The 22905-nt window shown below is 38.3% G+C and overlaps 1 protein-coding gene across 1 annotated transcript; it reads left to right on the top strand.

The window, feature by feature from the left end:
- Positions 1 to 1607: 1607 nt before the first annotated feature.
- LOC128253363 (zinc finger protein 91) lies at positions 1608 to 22806 on the top strand. The gene is made up of 4 exons (XM_052981707.1): positions 1608 to 4039; positions 15239 to 15436; positions 20081 to 20419; positions 22678 to 22806. The coding sequence occupies exons 1-3, from the start codon at positions 1608 to 1610 to the stop codon at positions 20403 to 20405; spliced, it is 2955 nt and encodes a 984-aa protein (XP_052837667.1). The 3' UTR covers positions 20406 to 20419; positions 22678 to 22806.
- Positions 22807 to 22905: the final 99 nt, after the last annotated feature.

Below are 22905 nucleotides of genomic sequence, written 5' to 3'. Positions count from 1 at the left end.
TGACACTTTTACATTTAGCATCGCGAACGGGCCGGAAAGGGACGGCGACGGCGATTCAAAAGGAGACAGAAACAGACCCGGAACGCTTACACGGACGCAACACAGACGCCATAAACTTCATTTCTGACAGGCCGCAACACACATGCCAACCGGCTAACCGGCCAACAGGCGGATACGTAACGCGGAGCAGCTCGGAAAACGGGGCGCGAGTACGGACACGGCCATGTCAACGCTGCGGTGGCCATGACTGTTGCTCTGGTTCAAGGGTTGGGGGTTGGGGCGGGGTGGATCTCCGGCTAATGAATAAAGCGGGCTGAAATATTACCCTGCCGGAGCTAAGAGCCAGTTTATTTTGTGAAGCTCCCATGAAGAGGTGGTGGTTGGAGACCATAGTCAGCAGACTGGATCACCACAAATCATTCGGTTGCTGGCTTAGCTATGGTAATCTATTTAGAGTAGAGAAAACAAACTCAAATATCAAAAACAAACGGATTTGGTTGATTTCTTAAAAATGGACGGTTTTGTAAAATCGTTTGATGCACTTGATACGGCGATAGTCGGGCACATGGAATGCCATTTGGGCAAAAGCTCGAAAAACTTATAATTTTGTATATCGTTCAAACGCTTAATCTTTTAACTTTTAAATGGAACAAAAACCGAGTTTTAGGCATACCAAGAAAGAAATCAAAATTTGACATGCCGAAGTTCATATACCCTTGCAGCTATTTCAAAAATAAAATATTCTTGAAAACATTAAAATTATGAGTTACTTGTGTATATGTTTAAAAACATGGAAGCTATGATGACTTGCAGCTCAATTATTCGATAGTTCCTATGACTGCTATATAATATTTTACTGTTTTTTTTGGGAGTTTTTTTTTAGTCGTCCGATTTTGATTAAATTTAAACCGTAATTCTGAAATATTTAACCATTACTTATGTCGAAGAACTAAAAAAAAATTAAAAAACAACAAAGTAATAATTTTGTTCATTTATTTTTCCGATTGTTCTATATGGGAGCTATATATTTTTGGGTTTTATTATTATTTTAAAATTTTTGAAAAGGTCTAAAATTGGGTAGAATACATTTTGTTTTCAAGTCCACGTTATTTAGTTACGAACCAATTGTACCAATCGAAATCAGGAAAGAATAGTCCGATCTTTATAAATGATACAGCAATCACGAAGTGCTTAGAAATGTCCAATTTATTATAATTCAGTGTCTGCACACTAAAAAAAGGAAAATTTTGGATCCCTAGGTTATCTACCAATCTACCAATCTATTTTTGATGTTCCAGTTTCGGGCTATGATGGGCACCGTAAGTCGACTTTATTCCGAAACTATTCAATATTTCTCTATGCAAATTGAAAATTATGTATTTTAAATGTAGTACTTTAACGTACCATTGGTATTTAAAAATAGATTTTAGCGGTTTCATTCAAAAATGACCAAAAATCTACCTTTTATACATGAGTTAACCATTTTTTGATTAAAAGTAACCTATTTAAGTTGTTATGTAAAAACCCTTTAACAGCTTGTGTAAAGTTATTGACAAATTTAAAAAACCTAATGTGAAATATCTTTCTTAACTTTTTTTTAGATCACCATGAACACGGACGATCTTGAGGATACACATCTGTGTATCAAGTGCAATGCCACCATTCTTGGGCTCACGAAATACATTGAGCACCGGAAAAGGAACTGCCTGATGCCAGAGAAGCAAATTGTGACGCCAACAACAGATGGACCAGCAACAACATCCAACCCCACTCAAGTATCTCCGACCAGTAACTTGAGTCACACCTACGATGGCTTCCACTTCACGGAACCGGAGGCTCCAAGTAGCTATCTCCGTAAGACTGCAGCTAGTCATGGGGGGAAAACCTCTAAATCGCTGGCGGAAGTCTATGACCTGCCATACGAACTTGGAGCTGATCTGTTTTTCTCCTCGCTACAACTGCAGAGCGTCTCCACGGGCGGAAAAACAGGATCGGTGGCTCGTCAGGAGAGGAGCAAAGATGAGTCCTGGCCAGCGCCCAGTGGAGACCCCTTACTGAAAGCTGTCAGGGAGCATGATGAGGCGGTGTTCAAGCCCCTCAACTTTGATCATGATTCTCCAGAAGCCAGTGAAGAAGAGGAGGATGACGAGGAACACGATGATTTTGATGCGGATGACGATGAAGAGGAGTATGAAGTGAGGCGTCATTCACCCCCCACTGTGCCCGCCACCCACACAGGTGGTAAGTGGAAGCCGGAACACCGTCCGCAACTGCGACATCCACACATAGAACGCATCTCGCCCAGCTGGGATGAGCCACCCGAAGAGACATACGCCCACCCTCCAGCAGATCATACGAAGGGCAAATGGGTGCCAGGCAGCAAACAATTGGAGTATCGCGAAAATATAGATCTCACCAGGCTGGAGCAGCCGACTGCGAGCTTTTGGTGCAACATCTGCTGTAGAAGGCTGAAAAGCCGCACGAACTACGAGCAGCATTTGCGGAGTGGCTACCACGTTAAAAGAGCCGACGCAGAGTGCCAACTAGAGCAGGCTACTCTGGGCAGGGAACTGACCCTGGGCAAGGATTTCGCAGTGGAAGCTAACAAGGACAAGCAAGAACCGAAGCCACCAAAACGACACAGAAGGGCCAATCTCCTGCGATGCGATCTCTGCCGTCACACGATGGCCAGGCATTTGATGGGCAAGCATTTGATCTCCCATTACCACTACAGAAGACTGCAGCAGCAGAGTCGGCTGAGGAGGAAGACTTGCCTGCAGGACATACTCAACCACATGGGCAGCATAGTGAGGCAATCTCCTTTCCAATGCCTGCCCTGCAGATTCTACGCCAACTCTGAGGAGACCTTTCTCCACCACTGGCAATCAGAGGATCACTTGAAACTCACGCAAAAACTGGGCGGAACATTCTGGTGTGGCTTTTGTCAGTTTGAGTGCACCACCAATGATTCCATGTGGCTTCATTTGTTGCATCCCTCTCATAAGGAAGTGCAAATGGCCCTCAACAGATCAGTTCCCATATGCATAGCCCAAAGAAGACGCCTCCAGTGCTCCAGTTGCGGAACGGGCTTTTTGTACAACTTTCAACTTCGTCGGCACTTCAGCTCGGAACACCCCGGACTTCCCCCTACAGGCACCGCAGCCGATGAATATCAGAGTAGGTTTCGGTGTGGCTTGTGCGGGGCTCCACAGAAATCCCGCCTGGCTCTCCAGCGTCATGAAAAGCACAAACACCTCTTGGCGAGGTACTACTGTGCCATCTGTCGACTGGAATTCGATACACCCTTGGATGCGCGACGGCACCGAAGCTTGATGCAACACAAGCTGAAGGCCAGGCCCAAAGTGTCAGTCTCACAGCCGGAAAAAGAAATAGAACATATGCTAAGGGAAGTCCTGCAGGAGCCACCACTTAACCCTCCCGCAAAAAGGAGTACACTTAACAAAGCAAAATGTTCGAACTGCCGGCAAGTGTTTGACTCACCTCAGAGTTTGGCCCAACATCGAGCTGAAGTTCATCCGGCAGACAACCATTTGTGTTTGAGCTGTGGAACAAGCTTTCAGTCTGCTCAGGCACTCGGCAGGCACACCCGCAGCTGTCAGCCGCTGGCCAGCACCTCATCATCCGCCAATCCCTCTTTGGCCCAAAGGAAACCCATCTTTTCTTGTGACCAGTGTAGCTTCCAATCTCAGTATGAGTCCGATCTGGTCTATCACCGCATTTTTCACTCACGATCTGGAACCATTGGTAGGAACGAGCTGCTTCAGTGCCCCCTGTGCCCCAAGAATTTTAAGAAGCACTCCCTCAGAGCTCATCTGAGAAACCACACAGATGAAAAAATATTTGAGTGCACAGAGTGCCTGCAGAAGTTTGCCAGAAGCCACAACCTTAAGAACCACATTGCCAACATGCATGCCAAAAAGGAGGATCAGGACAAGGATAAGCCCGCAACGAAAAGAGCTGCCGATCAATCCAAACCCAAGTACCAGTGTGGAACCTGTGGAAAAATTCTGGCGAAAAAGTAAGTAATAAAACCTAAATTTTCAATTAAATCGCAGTACTTTCAAGTATTAAAACACTCCGCCAATTTGTTAGCCAACCCTTGCATTTGGGAATCTGTACAAAGACCGCTAATTAGAAACTTGGAATGGCCTCAGGCTTTCGACTGGCTGCAATGGAAATATTGTAGTCCCCAAAAATCGCCCAAATAGTTTGCCATTATAAAAGTCTCAAATAAACAACAAGAAGGCCAAAAAAGAGCGGTTAGGGAATTTCTGCAAATGAAATCCATGCAAACTCGTGTGTGTTGCATTAATTAAAAATTCCAAGCTGCAGTATGTGAAAATAAGTAACCGAAAGAATACAACAAAATATAACTCATTAAGTGCTGGGCATTCCGGCAAAAAACGCGAGGACAAAATATGCAATGCACTCGCAAATCAAGCCTGCGGCTTTTCCACCGAAAACTGCAATTTTCCCGTTCCCGAAAATAAATATGTTTGCGGATAAACAAAGACGCAAGCAGAAAAGACAACAGCGTTCTTGTACTCGGTTCTAATTCCGTACTCTTCCCATTGGGGACCAAAAAAAACATTATTAGAATGGTTTCTTTAACTAATTCTTTGAATAACTATATTTGGGTTCAATGAGTACTCAATAATCTCCGGGAGTAGTACTGTCAATTCGGGAGACTCCATCTCTTTGAATCTTGTGAAAAACATAGACATCTTAGCAATTAGTTTAGTTCTGATACAGAATTAAACTATACTTGTATGTTTCCGGTTCTAGGCATACGTTTAAATACACAGATTATTCAAACCAATATCCCCACTAGCTCAAATATTTTCCGCTACAGTCATATTATCTCAAAGAAACCCATTAGCACTGGCAGATCTAAATCGCATCGTCCAATTCCGTTGCTCCTCATAACTACTCATAACTTGGAAAGTTTTTTCCACTTCGCGTTCGCCTCTGCCAACTAATTCCTTAAGCAAACATTAAGTTGAATTGCAATCGGGACCGAGATGGAAACGGGGACTGAGACTCGTCGCTGGAGGAGAGAATTTTCCACTTTTCAAGTGATTATTTGAAAAATTTATTAAAATGCTCATTTGAAGTTATTGTTGTGCCCGCTTGATGTAGATACTTTGCTTTTACGACTAACGAGACCAAGTGGCCAGCAAAGCTGCCGGAGAGTGGAGTACCACTATTCGAGCTCAGACAAACTTTCAGAGCGCCCAGTCCCAGTCCCAGGACGCCAGAGGAGGCGACGAGGACGAGGACGACGACATCGTCAGTCATGTCAACAGCGGAGCGCTACACACGCTTCCGGAATGCCAGACTCCAGCTAACTCAACTTTTACGGTCGCTTCTTTTAGCTGGCATCTCGTGGAGATGGAAGTGCTAGAGATGTGCAAATATTGCGACATTTGGATGCTATTGAGGCCACATGACTGACTTTATTTAATTACCCAGTGACGCAAAGTATACTTTTAGGTCGTTTTGTTTTTTGTATTCTAGTAATGCATAAGCTGCGGTAATTTCAATGTTTATAAAGAATATATTTATTCCATCAATATCTATCAACACAAATAATAATCAAATCCAATAACTAACGCCAGAAGGCACCACATCTTTTTTATTTGCCGTGCCGATAGAATCACAAGAGCCACCATTTGACAAAGTAAGATAGTCCTGTATAGCACTCGTATAAAGCATTCCTTCTTGTGCTTTAATAATTACTGATTAATTTTATTGGTCATATTAATTCAAGAAAGCTAGTTGGATTCAAACTAAAATTAAACCTTTATTTTCTTTGTTTGTCATAAGCTTAATAACAGTCAACATAAAAGTGGAGCTAATAGAAATTTTGTCTTTTGGGTTTAGTTACCCAAAAAAAGCACAAACTTTTATTTTTTCTTTATTCTCTTTGATTTAAACATTAATAAGTTTAATCGTTTGCTAATCACAAAATTGTTAGTGTTGTTGTTTTTCCTAGTTTTTAATTCACTTGCACTAAGTGGCTATGATAGGACAGCTTTGCCGTTTTCATAAAACACAAAAAGAGGTTCAACACCATAAAGTGATTCCACTTTAGATGTAGGTACAAATCACATTAGTTAATTTGTTTATATTGCGTAACTAAGTAAAAATACGGGGCAACTTTTTCGGTTTTTACTTTTGCGTGTCACGTGGCCATCGCCTGCTGATATCCTTTGCAGATACTTTCGCCAGCGCTGAGGACGAGCTAGGATGAGTCCTCCTCCTACAGGAGGAGCCGGCTGAAGTTTGAGGCATCCGCTGACGACGTCGTCGCCATCGCAGCGTCGGGCAATTCACTTTTATTGAAATGGCGTGCAATGTTCTGTTGGCTGCCTCTGCGAGTCGGATTCGGATTTGGATTCGGTTTCATCTCCTGTCTCTCGCCATCTTGCTCTCGCCACTGGGTTTTCCAATCCGTCTACATTTTCCCGCTGCCCCCTTTCGTCTGCGAGCGCTGTTGTTTTTCTTGCCCTGCCTGGTCCGTTCGCCTTTTTCCTTTCGGTTTATTTTATTCTGTATTTTAAGTCATTCCTATGGTGCATCATTCGTTTGCCGGCAGTTGATTCTGTTGATGGCACAAAGTGCAGTGCAATTCATTTTAATGGTCGCCGTCGTCCTCCAGTGATCTCGACGCCCCCATCCTTGTCCTCCCCCGAGTTCCATCACTTGAGAGTCAATTTCACAAACTTGATTTTCCATTTCCAATGACGCCGGCCCGCTCTATCGGACGATTTAGGGATTCTGCTGCCACATTGCATTCATTCATTTTTATGAATCTGCGAAATTGAGTCGGACATTGTTCGGTTTGCGGTCGGCTGGCACTGGAACGTGTTGTTCGAATCCTCGGTCTTATAGCTCAGTTCCAATCACCCATCTCACTGCGGATTCTGGCTTGTTGTTGATGGCCATTGGCAAGTGTTTTGAGCTGGCTTTTTGTGTAGCCGGCGGTTTGGTTTGTTATTCGGCAGAACTGGTTGTCTACCCGCATCTCATGAGCGTCAAATCGGAATAAATAATTTCACATGAGATTGTAGGTCTTGGAGGCAAATTACGTGTGATAAGTATAAAGACATCATTTAATTGAAGCTTCCATGTTGGTTGAAGTTTTGAGTTTTCCATACTCCTGTCAACTAATAAAGTTTATGATTACGTAACCAACAGTTTTTAGCTGTAAAATTGCCTTCCGTTTCTGAATTTACAATTTACCTACAAATAATGGCTTAAACAATTGTATAGCTTAAAGTCTTCTTTACTTAATTTGGCTTACAATTAAATTAATAGTAGTTTTGTGTTTTTTTTTTGCCAATGTATTGTTATTGGGTTAATCCGGCGTTGTTTATTTTCGTTAAAAAAATAAAACAATTTTGTACGGATTTTTCCTAGCCTGACAGTGTCGTCAATTTAATACTAATATTCCAATTTAAATTAACTATTAACAAGAAGGAAAGCAAACTTCGGCAAGCCGAAGTTCATATACCCTTGCAGCTATTGCATTAATTAAATACTTTTGAAAACATTTAAATTATGATTTACTTGAGTATGTGCTAAAAAAAAACATTGAAACTATGATTATTTGCAGCTCAATTATTAGATAGTTATTTATATATTTTTATTATTTCTATGGGAGCTATATGCTATAGACGTCCGATTTTGATAAAATTTATACCATAATTCTGAAATAATTAAACATTGCTATATGTATATGTATACAAAATGTATATATACAAAAAATTAAAAAACAGAAAAGTTATAATTTTTTTCATTTATTTTTCCGATTGTTCCTATGGGAGCTATATGCTATAGTCGTCCGATTTTGATGAAATTGAAACCGTAATTCTGAAATATTAAACCATTACTATATCTCGAAGAACTAAACAAAAAATTAAAAAACAGCAAAGTTATAATTTTTTTTCATTTATTTTTCCGATTGTTCCTATGGGAGCTATATGCTATAGTCGTCCGATCCGGCTCGTTCCGACTTATATACTACCTGCAATAGAAAGACAACTTTTGGGAAAGTTTCATGCAGATAGCTTTAAAACTGAGAGACTAGTTTGCATATAAACGGACGGACAGACGGACAGACGGACAGACGGACATGGCTAGATCGACTCTCCTAGTGATGCTGATCAAGAATATATATACTTTATAGGGTCGGAAACGTCTCCTTCACTGCGTTGCAAACTTCTGACTGAAATTATAATACCCTCTGCAAGGGTATAAAAACAGCAAAGTTATAAGTTTTTTTTATTTTTTTCCGATTGTTCCTATGGGAGCTATATGATATAGTCGTCCGATTTTGATGAAATTTAAACCGATATTCTGAAATATTAAACCATTACTAAATGCCGAAGAACTAAACAAAAAATTAAAAAACAGCAAAGTTATAATTTTTTTCATTTATTTTTCCGATTGTTCCTATGGGAGCTATATACTATAGTCGTCCGATTTTGATAAAATTTAAACCATAATTCTGAAATATTAAACCATTACTAAATGTCGAAGAACTAAAAAAAAAATTAAAAAACAGCAAAGTTATAATTTTTTTTCATTTATTTTTCCGATTGTTCCTATGGGAGCTATATGCTATAGTCGTCCGATCCGGCTCGTTCCGACTTATATACTACCTGCAATAGAAAGACAACTTTTGGGAAAGTTTCATGCAGATAGCTTTAAAACTGAGAGACTAGTTTGCATATAAACGGACGGACAGACGGACAGACGGACAGACGGACAGACGGACATGGCTAGATCAACTCGCCTAGTGATGCTGATCAAGAATATATATACTTTATAGGGTCGGAGATGTCTCCTTCACTGCGTTGCAAACTTCTGACTGAAATTATAATACCCTCTGCAAGGGTATAAAAGATTTACTGAATAAACAAGATCACGTTCACAGAAATACTGACACTCAGGTACCATGAAACTACCGCCTTCATATTCGTGAATGTCGCATTCAAATCCCATCGCCCGTGCCATAAAGCTAATCCAAATAGACGGGCCGAGTTGAACATTAAAAACTTCTAGTTAAGAGCCAACCATGCATTAATAACAACGGCAAAGCCAAACAAAGTCAAGAAAGTACACACACGTATCGCTAAAAGGGGTTAAAAGGGGGTTGGGGTGTTCTGTTAGACAAGTGCAAGGGTGCCATTTAACGGTAATTTCCTGCAACGATTTTTGTTTCGCTCAACTTTGCCAGATAAGCGCCAAGGAATCGTCCAAATGAGAGAATAGAAAGGAAGGTATCCCTGACACTTCCCTAATTACACATGGTATATAAATGTTGCCACGCCCACACCTAGTCGGCGAGGTGGGCGGAGAGCGGGTGTGGTGCAACAACTAATTTCACATGCAGCACAGGCCAAGGCATCAAAATCCGGCTAATGTCGCGCCGGCGGAGGAACAACTCTCAGCTCCATTGGGCCAGGACAAGAGGCAAGTCAAGACAAGACTTACGTACCAATTACATGAGCACAGAAATGGGAGGTGGACCAAGTGTAGCGGTGGGTGGGAGTTAAACAGTGATGCCATCGAAAAATTTTAGTTGACAAATTGTAAATATATACCTCTCTTATCCAATTTATATAAAGAGATTTATTTATATTCAACCAGTCTCAAATATTGAACAAAAAAAAATATAAATAATATTAATTATTTATTAGTTAATATTAATGAATGGGTGCTTGCAATAACTGTCAGTCCAATAATGGCGACCGGGTCTTATAACTTTTAAAATTAATAAGCAAATGATTTAAAATAATAACAACAAATTAAAGTAATTTCACAATTTTGACCATGACATGGAAAGAAAATTAAAAAACAAATTTTGTATTTATACTTGTGGTAACCCGAAGTACATTTGCTCAGATTTCAGACAATGATTATCTTACTCATTAATGGTAATCGTTTTGAAAAAAGACAATTTTTTTTCTAATTTCGGTTAGTTGGCTGAAAGAGATATTTGTGACATTCCAGATAGCATTTGAGCGAATGAAGCAATCGTATAAAGCAGGGATTAGTTTGCGACCCAGATACAGATTATATATTCTTGATCAAATATGTCCATTTGTTCAAGAAAAAGGGATTTAGATTTAAAATGCTGACTCTTGAATAGCCAACGAAGCGTATGTTTATTTTGTACATTTTTTAATCAAAACCCACTACTCATATTTCATAACTTATTCGAATTGGGTTAGTTTTGGGGGAAACGGCCACATGGGCAGCACTGGTGTGTGCCCACATCCTGGTGACTGACACCGGAAGCCGTCTGCAAGGGGGTTGACTTGACTAACGCCCCGCGGCACAGAAGTTTGCGCCCAAAAGACAAGACAAGACAAGACAAGAAAGACGCTGTCATAAATATTTATGCGAGTTTGGGGAACAACAATGCGAGCGCACCAAGGCAAACATTCAGCTGCTCCAAACTACACATGCGATTGTCTAAGACAGCCACAGACAGGAGTCATTCTTGGGAGCTGGGTCGGCACCGCCCACCGCCCACCGTCACCATCCGCCACCCCACTTGCAACCTGCATCCTCGTGCAGCTGACAATGAGCAGCAGGATACATTTTGCACCTGCCACAGCCGCGACATGTTTGCTCAGCGTTTTGGGTGGCAAAAGAGGGGAGGAGCATCCGTTGAGGGTACGCGCATCCCTCTAATGGATGGCGTGCAAAAGTTGACACAACACCAGGACAGAGCCAACAGCTTCGGCTTCGTCCTGGCCTGCAGCTGCTGCACTCCGCACTCTGCTTCTCCTCTCGCAGGGGGTGTTGATGACAGTTCAACCCTTTCCAATCCCACAGCGTTGAAAAGGGCAAAGTTTTCATCGCAAGGCGTTTTCGTCAACTAATCGGCAACGAAGCTGATGCCAGGAGACGCCAGGATATGCCATCCTATCTCAACATCCCCGCTCTGAAAGGTTTCTTGAGAATTCTGTACGCGTTTCACATTTCAATAGCTTTCGGAAATTAAGCTACGATGTGTGCTTAATACCCGTATTGGTTAACTTCTGGGATTTAATGTAGGAATTATTCTAGAGGACGAAAGTATTACAAATTATTATATTATTTTATAATTTTATATATCTTAGTTTTCTGTAATACACAATATTTAACTTTCTTGCCTAGGATTAGCAAAATCAGCTAGTAAAATAATACAGCATTTTTATTAAAACCTGAAAAAATCAATACAGTTGGGAATTTCCAAAAATCAAATTTTTTTAATTTTATGTTCCTAACGTAAATATATTTAAGAATGCGCACAGAAAATTTTATATCGTTCCGGGGAATATTTTCAAAGTTACACAAAATGCTTGAAAGACCAGGTAAAAACTTTAAACGAGTTATTCTCAAAATAGGGTTTTCAAAGTCTGTGACCAAAATTACTCAAAAACGGCTAAACCAATTAGTCTCAAATTGTAACACGAGCTTCTCAAATGTATTTTTTAGTAATTAATATAAGACAGAAATTTTTCTAAAAAGTCCATTTTTTTTTTTGAAAAACCACGTTTCTGTAAATAATTTGTTTTGCCTATTCCTTCGATTTATTACTAGATTGGACAATACTTTATCGAACTGTTTGATTTTTTAGGTATATGCATATGCATATGCATATACTCTATAGGCTGGGCAAAGCCTCCTTAACAGCGTTACAAAGTTATGACCAAAATTATATTACGCTCCGCAAGAGTATAAAAATTGATGCCTCATGACAAGATATACTTTTAAATTAAATTTTAAAATTTTAATTTTGTTTTAGTTGAAATATGTTTCGGGAAAGATACTTTGTTTTTTATGATAACATGCTAGCAACCTGGTTATTTACAGAATTTCTGAAATTTTAAATACCATGCATACCATATGTATGTTAAAAATAAATAAATTTTCGTGGACTATAACCTGGATCAAATTAGCCAGCACAGCTGGAATTCAATTTAGGAAGTAATGTTGCCTGGTCTGGGCCCATGAACATATTTACTTTTTCCCGGGAGAAGAGACAAACTTATTAGCAAGACAGACGGTTATAGCTGGGGGAACTCAAGAACTTACCGGAGAAGACGAAGTCTGGGAAATGCATTTGAGGAAATAAAAGTTAATGTTGGAGGTGAAAATACAACTGGAAGCTGTGAAAACGAACCAAGCGAGAGATAATTTTGTTGTTCACTGTATTTTTGTTGTGGCTGTTGTTGCATCTAATTCGCTTTGCTTTCTTTCAGCATTATGTTGGTGTTCCTGTTGTCCCGATTCCGTTGTTGTTGCTCCCATTATCCTGGGCAGCAGGAGCAACAGAAACAAGAACAATTTACGGCAAACTCCTGCAGGTAAAATGGCATCCTTTTGTCAAGTCCTGCAATGCCTTCAAGGAGTAGCTGCCTCCCAACCACCCTCTCCATTTATCCCTCCCCCATTTCCGCCTCAGTTTTCCCAGCTTTTCCCTTCTCGTCATCCTGTTTTGTCGCTGTCGCTGTCGTTGTCATTGTCGTTGCTATTCAAACTCCATACAAAGTGACATTTCACATATCAACGACGCCTCCTTCTGTTAATCCCTCGTCCTCGCTCTCCGTCCACTTGCCGGCATCGCGATGGCATCATTAGAAATGCATGACAATGTTGTCTTACCCCCATTCACCCGACTGGCCACGCCCCAAAGCCCTTAATACCACCCCCACTCTAAATCCGTTGTTCGGTGTTTGTCTCGGAACAGGAATTTAGATTAAAGATTGAAACTTTTTTAATGTCGCGCATTATTAAGATGAATCTTGTTTTCCCTGAATTCCAAATAATCGTAGCAAAATGCTAATGGATATACAAAAGATGGTTAAGTTTTAAGAAATACAAAAAGTTCTTCTGAACGCAGAGCATGTAACAAAACACAGTACTTGGACGGTACGAACACGAAATTTGAACTCGTTTTAATCGAACACCAATTTTATGGTCTTTCAAATAAGTTTAATCACACACCCAGGGAAAAATCATGGAAAATCCACATATTTTCACTTTGGATTAAATATTTTCGGTACTGATTTAGCCCCGAGGGATGTTGTGTTTAAATCAAAGTGTGTTACACTTTCGTTTTTATTTTTAAGTATGGAAAAATTTAGTTTGACCTTAAAATAAATGAAACCTACAATTTTCCTATTGAATAAACCAATTAAATAAGTTAATACTTACAATATAATGTTTTTAGTTTATTTTAAGTATGTTTATATTTTCGAAAAACAATGTTACATTCAAATATTTTAAAATAAATAAAATAATTTCTCAGATTAACCAATTTAATGTAAATTATATTATTAAAAAATACAAATTTGATCGTTTTTTATCGAATGCCGAGTCACTCTTTCAAATTGATTTAGTTTTTCTGTCTCTTTTTATCAGTGGATACGACATATTCAGGAAATACAATTTCCAGTGACATTGTACATTCCGGGTTAAAGAATGTTTCTGATATCAAATTGTGTTACAGAAAAAGAAGAGACATTTGACTAAATAAATACACTTTTTAAATGTTCGCAGCGTGCCGCTATAGAAACTGCCTGTTTAGGCAAAAAGTTTTAATATCTGGCTGAAGCGGTCAGAAATGATACACTTGAAAATGAGATCTCGGAAACTAATAAATTTAAGGATTTCGGATTTAACTTCCAAAATTTTAGTTAAGTTAGTTTAAAATGTAGCCTCGGGCACTCTAACGCTCAGAAATCGGGAAAGTTTGTCTTGTCAGTCTGAGATATAACAGAGGTCAATTATAAGGCTTTTTATGTGTATTCGGTCAATAACTATCGACTCATACAAAAATCTTCCAAATCTTTTAGAATTTATCTAACTGTAGATTTTCGACCCGATTATTTTTCTTTAAAATTGAGCTGAGTAAAGCGTATCTAACAGACGGGGCACTTAATTATAGCGTTCATTTTTGATAACTAACTAGTTTAATATAGAAGAAATCTTTGTGAACATATTATCTCAGATATGATTATTCCTTTAGGATAAAATAACAAGAGAACTTCGGTCTTTAAAAAGCAATTATCTTCGGAAAAATGTACATATCATAAGCAATAGTGGTTTTAAATTGTATTTTTAATAAACGCATTTTAAAGGGCTTTAACTTCTTATACTCTGCAGAAGGTATTATAGTTTTAGTCAGAAGTTTGCACCGTCTTCGACCCTGTAAAGTATATATATTCTTGATCAGCATCACTAGGAGAGTCGATCTAGCCATGTCCGTCTGTCCGTCTAGTCTCTCAGTTTTAAAGCTATATGCATGAAACTTTCCCAAAAGTTGTCTTTCTATTGCAGGTAGTACATAAGCCGGATCGAACGACTATAGCATATAGTTCCCATAGGAACAATCGGAAAAATAAATAAAAAAAAACATAACTTTGATGTTTCTTAATTTTTTTTAGTTCTTCGACATATAGTAATGGTTAAATATTTCAGAATTACGGTTTAAATTTTATTAAAATCGGAAAACGATATCATATAGCTGTCATATAATTAAGCTGCAAATCAATAACTTCAATGTTTTTAAACATATTCGCAAGTTAATCATAATTTAAATGGTTTCAAGAATATTTAATTTTTTCATAAGCTGCATGGGTATATGAATTTCGGCTTGCCGAAGCTTGCTTCCTTTCTTGTTTTAAATCAAACAGTATGGTTGAAGAAATCAACGAGCCTCCAAATAAAATTTACCGACTAAATCAAAGGCACTTCAATTGACAACTAATTCTTTTCTGGCACATTTAAACCCCAACGTGGCTCCATTACCAAGAACTTATGGAAATAGCCTAAAAGCGAAGGCAACTCTCAGCTGTTTTGATTAATTAGCATCCGTAATTGATGTACAGAAAAGTTTTGCTTACGAGAATTTGCATTTGCATTTTGCGGGCCGCTTTGACTGAGCTGCGGCTGGACAAACGTGGACATGGCCTGGAACTGGTCTGCTTGAATTTAGGATTTGGATTTGGATGTGAACGTGAACGTGCCTCGTCTCCTTGCCGTCCATGAAACGTGACTTTGGTGCGAATTACTTTTGCGTTGATTTAATGTAATTAAAAAATTTCCCAATTCAAACAAAAAGGCGAGGGGAGAATCTGAAAGTGTGACAGACTTTGGACCCTGGTCTATACCGAGATGCTTTAGTTTCATTTTTTCCTTCAAACTTTTCCAGGTACTCCCTAAAGCTGCACGAGCTCAGTCACACGAAGTCACTGGAGCGACGTTATCACTGCCATTTTGCGGACTGTTCATATGCAGGTCTGACCCCGGAAAGTCTCAAAACTCACCTGGTATCCCATGCCCAGGGCACCCACAAGTGTAAGCGGGACAGCTGCAACTATGTGGGAAAGAGTGAGCTGCACCTGAAAAGGTAAGTCAATAACAAAAGCTGTGCTTTAAAAGAAACATAAATTTTAAATAGTTTTAAAACGTAGACTGCAAATTTTATTTGCCATACAAATATTTTTTGTTTCGGTTTAAATATCCAAAAACCGCATACACCCTTTTTTACGTTTTTTAAGATATTAAACAAAAATTGTGTTACAAGGAACAACAGTTTTACCTGCATTTTATACCCATGTAGAGGGTATTATAATTTAAGTCAACAGTTTACAACGCAGTGAAGGAGACATCTTCGACCCATTAATTTATTTTTGATTAGCATTACAGGACCAGTTGATAAAACCATGTCCAATTACACGTCCGTTTCTACGCAAACTAGCCTGTCAGTTTTAATGTAATCTGGATGAAACGAAATCCTTTTTTTCTATGCAGCTAGTATTGAAGTCGGATCAGGTCTACATCATATAGCTGGTGAAGAAACAATCGGAAAAACAAATGAAAAAGCAATGAACTTATTGTTATAGTCATTTTTTTACGTTTTCAAAAACTCTAATTTAAATTTATGAAAATTTGAGGATTTTTTTTTATAGAATATTTAATTGGAAAGATCTGAAATTAAATAGAAAAGTCGACAACCATCTTTGCACCCAACAAAAAAATATATTTTTCAAGATTTTTAACCTTTCAAACGCTAAGCTAACAACTAGGTTAACTGCATATATATAATACATAAATCAAATTTTAGTCCACTTAAAAACGTTCGATTATTTTATATAATAGTCTCCATATATACATTTTACTTCAACCTCTATCACTGTTTTTAAAAACTAAGAGTTGGTACGCTAATAATTATTTATAAAACCTCTGAATTTGAATTTTTGTCAAATTTTTTGAAACTTTAACTAGTTTACATAGTTGATGTTTTATCCTGGAAACAAGTTACTTAACGTTTTATTGTTCCGCCTGAAATATCCATATTAAACGCATTCGACAACAGCGAGATCTCTCAGGTGCCTGACAATTTTTTCGGTCTATTACTAATCTAGAAAATGCTAATCAGGACTTACAAAGAAAGAAAACAAACGGAAAAAGACGGGGACAAGACAATTGCAGGTAACAAAATAAACGAGCGACATTTTCTCCACGAATTTGAATTTCTTGCAAGAAAAAAAGAAATGGAGGATAAAAAAAGGCAACAAGAGCAAAAATGTCATCCATAATTGCAGACTTTGAACGGCAATTGCATAAATTGATGAAAACAACAAGAAGCGGGGAACCACTGCGGCCGGGCAACGGGGGATGTGGGGTTAAGTTGGAGGAGGACAGTCGCCAGAGTCGCCGCTCGATCCCCACAAAATCGTGACTTATCGATCGCCTTTGATATGCGCATTGAATTCTTGTAATATTTCTACGGCTCCCCTCCGATTCCCTGCACCGCCTGCCCCGTCTCCGGGGATCCCGACGATCAGTTCAGGGCCAAATTGCCGGCAATATGGTAGTGCCACTGTTGGCCAGCCACTGTGCAGCTGTCCGCCCCAAGAGATCACCGCGAAAGGAGAAAAGGGAAACAAAACGAAAAAGAGTTGCGGACCTGGTTGTAAGTGGCAGTGGACGTGAACCTGGAAGTGGACGTGGACATGGAGGACCGTCGTCGTCGTCGTCGATTTCTCGATCGCTTTGATGGGGACGACATTTGGCTTCTTTTGTACTCCGCCGTTGGTTGGTTGGATTGTGAGTTGCTGATTTGAATGTCGGAGAAGTGGGATGGACAATGGTGTATACCCCAGATCACCTTAACCTTTGGCTCTGGGTCTTTTGTTTTCTTGGGAGGAGTAAGGTTATTTATAGAGTGTAACTTAAAAAAATTAAAAATTAAACAAAATCAAAGAGCAAGAAATTAAACATTGATAAATTCAATAAAAGAATTCTAGTTTCTAAACTTTGCGCAAAGTTTTTCAAAGAAATAAATGTTTTCTACTCCCCTTTCAATAAATGAAAAGTTTTTTAATGAATGTTTCATAATTTTTTTTTATATAAAAGAGAAAACAGAAATGGAGAATCAAAATAGCAGGCTTGCAATTATTAAAATTAGGTGTAAGATTGTGTCATCTTTAAAGAATTCAAAAATAAATTCTACAAAATATAACAAATGACACAGAATGATATTGCGTATCTGAAAGGGTAAATTCAGGCTCTCTTATATCTAAGGAAACTACTTTGAATGATGGTGAGGTGTGTTAGTTTGGGACAAAAATATGATTTTACGCCTTGATTATGTTGTTCTGGTGAACGTGGCCATAAATGCAAAAGATTGGATCTCGATTACAATAATTGGTGAATTAAGTTGTATATATTATGTCTTCACGAAACTCTGAAAACTCACGAAACTACCCAAATTTTAATATTTTACAGAAAACTAAATAATTGTGTACCTTAAATGAAAATCCTCGCTAATTTTCTAGATCTCCTCAATGCAACACTTATCTAAAATAAATGAACTCACACAACGAACGAAATGGAAAACAAAAGCCATCGCCTCATTAAAAATACGCAGTTGACCTCAGCCGAAAATCAGGGCATGCATAAATCTTGCCCAGAAATCCAGGCTCTGAGACAGAGAACTGTTGTGACGCGCTTAACTCACATCCGAGATCTTCAATTAGCTATCAAAAGGCAACGCTGCTGATCCAGGAATTTCAAAGCGCAGCCAAAAAGGCGTTCGGTTGGCAGACGCGGGCTCGATTTGCGAACCGCGATTCGCGAGTTTGTCGGCATTCGACACACAGAGATATAGAGGGGCGGGGCGGAATGGGGGTGGAAAGCCTCCTACAACTGGCGGAACGATCTTGAAGCTCCATTACTTGCCGCTAATTAAGCCTACCGAGTCGCGCATGAGCCGCGTCCGTCTGTTTCGCTTTCGGGCTTTCGGGCTTTTGGGCTTCAGACTTCAGTTTATTCAGTCGAAGCTTGAGATTTCACACAGATTCCGATTCCGGCGGCCCGAGCCCACAAAAAAACATTGGCAATTAATTGTGAGTCTTCGGTTTGGACAGTAGCTGATAAGTGGAGTGGACAACATACACACACAGAGGCGAGGGACTCCTTGAGTAGACTTTTGGGGGAACAGCTCCAAGAGCATTGGGCATAATTGAAGGCGCGTAACTGAAATCGTGTGAGTGAGGTGACCTCTCCCTTCCTGGTGTTGCATATCGGTTTTTGAGGAGATTCATTTCATTGCAGACAAATCACCCACATTTTATAAATAAAAAAATAAATTTTAATGAAAATCGCAAGTTTTATACACCTCTCTCTTGCCTGAGGGGTTATATACAGTTAAAAGGCCGAACAAATTTAATATTTCAGAATAATTTTTGAGAAAACTTTGAAATTTATTAATCTAAAAATTTGATCTCCTGCAGCTCCTTCTAAAAAGAAAGTTTTTCGGTGACCACTTATTCTCTGAACTGAATCCTTTGAAGGTAATGTTAAATCTAGTAATTTACCGAAGGAATAAGCAAAAGAAAATTTTTTGACAATAAATTTGATTTTTGAGTAACATTTCAGTTCTAAATTGTTTATGAAAAAAGTATTTATCGGTAAGAAAAAATGTTCAATTAATTCCTAAAAAAAAATTATTTAAGAAGCTCGTGTTAAATTTTGAGACAAATCGTATTAGCCGTTTTCTAGAAATGTTGGTCACCGACTTTGAAAACACCATTTTGAGAAAAACCCGTATTTACTTGTACTTTCAAGCACTCTGAACCGCCTATTAACGTATTACTTATTTTCACCAGAACGATATGAAATTTTCTGGGTTTATTCTTAAATATATGTTCATGAAAAAAAATCTATATTTTTAAAGTTCTAACTTTATATAACCCCTTAAATAAAATACAATTTCTACACAAAAAATCGGCTTAGCCGTTTTCGAGTAATGTCTTTAAAAAAATGTTGATAGTTAAATTAAGTACGTAACCCGGATTCACTCTGGGGATCTTGTAAAAAATGTTAGCGAAATAAATTCTATTTTAATTATTTAAAATATCCTACGTTAGTGCTGATGAATTCAAGGTTTATTAGTAAACATTTTTTTGCTGATCAAGAATATATATTTTGTATATGGTCGGAAATGTCTCCTTCACTCTGTTTTTATGACTTATTTAAAATGTTTGTTTGCAATAGAAAAGGTAATATTGAAATGTTTAATGTAATATTTCGCACTATTTCAAATTTTAATATAACTTTCAAATTTGCTTAATAAAAAAAGTAGTAAAAAGTAGTACACAGCATACTAACCTTAATTAACAGTCCTGGACCTTTAAATTTCCTCTCAGAAGTAGCTCACTAGTTAGTCGTGCAAACCAGACGGTTCGATTACCCAATATTGGTATCCCGCTCCGTACCCAAAAACTGATCGCCATCTAAGCCAAGCCCGGATTGGCTGAGCCTGCCTTTTCTCCTTCTCCTGGTGCTGCTTCTCCCGCTGGCCGAAAGGCAATTGGCAATTGCCAACTTACTCGTATTTTGATTTCGAGCGTGCGATTCGAATGCGAAATTAGCAATTAGTTCTGACTGCGGTGGCGGGACAAGCCGCCACTGGAATTTACCGCCTAATCAAGCGTTGAGATTTTATATATGGCTTCGCTCAAGCTTCCTCCTTGTTCCTCCGCAGGCACATGAAGTCGGCACATCCTGGGGAGGAGAGTGGCGCGGAGTGGTTCTCCTGCGACCAGTGCGAGTTCAGGGCCCGCATCAAGGGCCATCTTCGCCGGCACTCGCTGCGGCACTCGGGCCAGAAGCCCCATCAGTGCCCCCACTGCGATTTCCAGTGCAGCACCATCGACAACCTGCGCAAGCACATCATCAAGACGGGCAAGCATCCCGGCAAGTTCATCTACGAGTGCGGAAAGTGCTCCGATCAAACAGCCATCGATATCTTCAAGAGCAACAGTTTCAAGGAGTACCAGAAGCACATGCAAACTCACAAAGCGGACTGAGGGAGAAACTAAAGGTAAACCCTATAAAATAGTGGCAAATTTTAAAAATATGGTTTTAAAGAGTAGGGGATGGTATGGGGGATGCATAAATAAAAATAAAAATAACAAAAAATAAAAATCAAATCAGATTTCACTTACTTGCTTCTTCAAAATCTCATACTATTCAATGAAATTATAAATGTCTATAGAAGAGACTAAATTAAGCAAAATTAAACATTTATTCGATTTTTTTTTTCGATTTTTCCTTTGGAACCTACATGATAATGTCACCCACTCTCGTCCGTTCCGATTTACAGCTGGGGTCAAAATAATAGTAGTGCCACCGCCCCTCATCTTTAAATGTTCCTTATTGTTATTTCTCTTATCCAGATCATACGATGGCTGACTATTTTATAAGCTAAGACTTTATATAGTTGAATACAAAAGAAATGCGAACCATTCTACAGTTTATTTAAATTAAGTCAACTATTAATGTTATTAAAGCACTTAAGTATATTTAAATTATTGATTTTCTAAATGTTTTATTGGGGCTGATTTATATCGATTTTAATCAATTATTGACTTAAAATATATTGCCAAGTTGTCTCCGAACGTCAATTGAGTCAATATTATGTTAAAGAAGATAATGTCGAGCACTATAGTCGAAGTTAAAAATTATAATATTAAATATTTATCCCCAATTTTTTTGATCAGGCTGCTTTTTAAACTAGGAATTTTACAGCTCCGATCGAAGCTCATCTTGAGCTACGCGAGCCATAACAATGAGCTCTTAATTTCGATCCAATCGAACAGCTCATCGTTAAAAGCTGGGAAGTGAGCTATTTGTTTTTGTTTGTTATTGTTTTGAGCTGATTTATTCGAACTGTTCGGCTGAGTCAAATGGCTCTTCGGTATACCTATGCAGAGGTCTAGTATCTATTACTTAAATATTTTAGCAACAATAGAACCGATGCATGGTGCTTATCAAATCTATGTTTTAGAGGCCAGAAACCAGAGCTAGCAAGTAACAGTTGACCATTTTTTAATATCCAATAATAAGTCTCACTTTAGGATCCTAATTATTTAAGGTGCATGCCAAAATGTGGCTGTAAGCAACATTTATATCCCTGATCAGCAGAAGCTGGCCAGATATATATTTACTGCCAAAAAATTCACTATTTTATTTGAATGTTCATACCTTTTATCTGTTGAATACTCTTTACTTCTTAATCCTTATATTTTACACATAGTTAACGACATGAAGCATAGTCGCCTCACTCAAAAAAAAATAGTATAGTATATATCCAAACTATTTTAATAGCCTTGCAGAGGGTATTATAATTTCAGTCAGAAATTTGCAACGCAGTGAAGGAGACATTTCCGACACTATAAAGTATATATATTCTTGATCAGCATCACTAGGAGAGTCGATCTAGCCATGTCCGTCCGAATGTCCGTTCGTTTCTACGCAATCTAGTCTCTCAGTTTTAAAGCTATTTTGCATGAATCTTTTCCAAAAGTTGTCTTTTTATTGCAGGTGGTATATAAGTCGGCCGAACCGGATCGGACGACTATAGCATATAGCTCCCATAGGAACAATCGAAAAATAATAAACGAGAAAAATTTTTTCGGTTATGTTCGGGCATAGACCTTAAAGAAAAAAGCTCTGCCTGAAACCAATTTTACTGAAAAACTTTAGTTCTAAAATTTTTTGGAAACCCGGCTAGTGAAAAGCCTCGGGAAAAGGGCTAAAAAGCTACTTTAAAGGCCTATTTCCGTTTTCCTTGCATAATTTCCACAAGTGTAACATAATTACGGAATTATAGACAAAATTAGGTTTTGTGTTCACATTCTAGCAATTATTACTTATTTTACCAAAAAATGTTAATTTTTTTAAAATTAGTTTTGTAATTGGCACTATGCTGCACAATTAAATCAACCTTGTTACTTGACAATTTTAAAGCAGAAAACTAAATGAACAAAAATAAAGTATTTTTTCGGAAAATAAATAATAATCGTCACAAAATCTTGTATCATAAGTTTTTGCAGATGAAGCTGCGATCGTCACGGTAATTTTACATCGCCAAAAGGTTTTTTTGTTTAATTAAATAAACCGCAAGTACCAGAGCTGATGGTATATTGCTGTAGTGGGAAACTAAGCTTAAAAAGCATTATTTATCATAGTTACCTATATGCGTTGTTTTTTTTTTTGATCACCTGTATTATGTTTGAAAGGAGTAAAAGTGTTTGTTAATAACTTTTAATCCACATAAAAAACTTTCTTGAATTTTAGTTGGTAAAAACGGTAACTTATACTGGATTGGAAGATTGCTTTTAGCCCAACGAATGCTGATTTTTACCTATTTGGCCCAACACTGTTGGCTTGCTTACGAATACAAATCATGAAAAAATATGGCCAAATAAAAAAAACACTAATTTACTGTTATACTTGTTTGCACTTCACTTAATTTTTTCAAAACAACTTTTAAGGTTTAAATCCATTATTTGTAATCAATTTATT

This window comes from Drosophila gunungcola, assembly GCF_025200985.1.
Source record: "Drosophila gunungcola strain Sukarami chromosome 2L unlocalized genomic scaffold, Dgunungcola_SK_2 000008F, whole genome shotgun sequence".
Classification (NCBI taxonomy): Eukaryota; Metazoa; Arthropoda; class Insecta; order Diptera; family Drosophilidae; genus Drosophila; species Drosophila gunungcola.
Note: the sequence above shows the minus strand (reverse complement) of the source record. Positions and strands in the feature narration are given on the sequence as shown.

Coding starts and splice junctions, on each gene's coding strand:
- LOC128253363 (XM_052981707.1), top strand. CDS start 1,608: ATGAACACGGACGATCTTGAGGATACACATCTGTGTATCAAGTGCAAT. Junction 4,040..15,238: donor GGAAAAATTCTGGCGAAAAA/GTAAGTAATAAA, acceptor AAACTTTTCCAG/GTACTCCCTAAAGCTGCACG. Junction 15,437..20,080: donor AGTGAGCTGCACCTGAAAAG/GTAAGTCAATAA, acceptor GTTCCTCCGCAG/GCACATGAAGTCGGCACATC.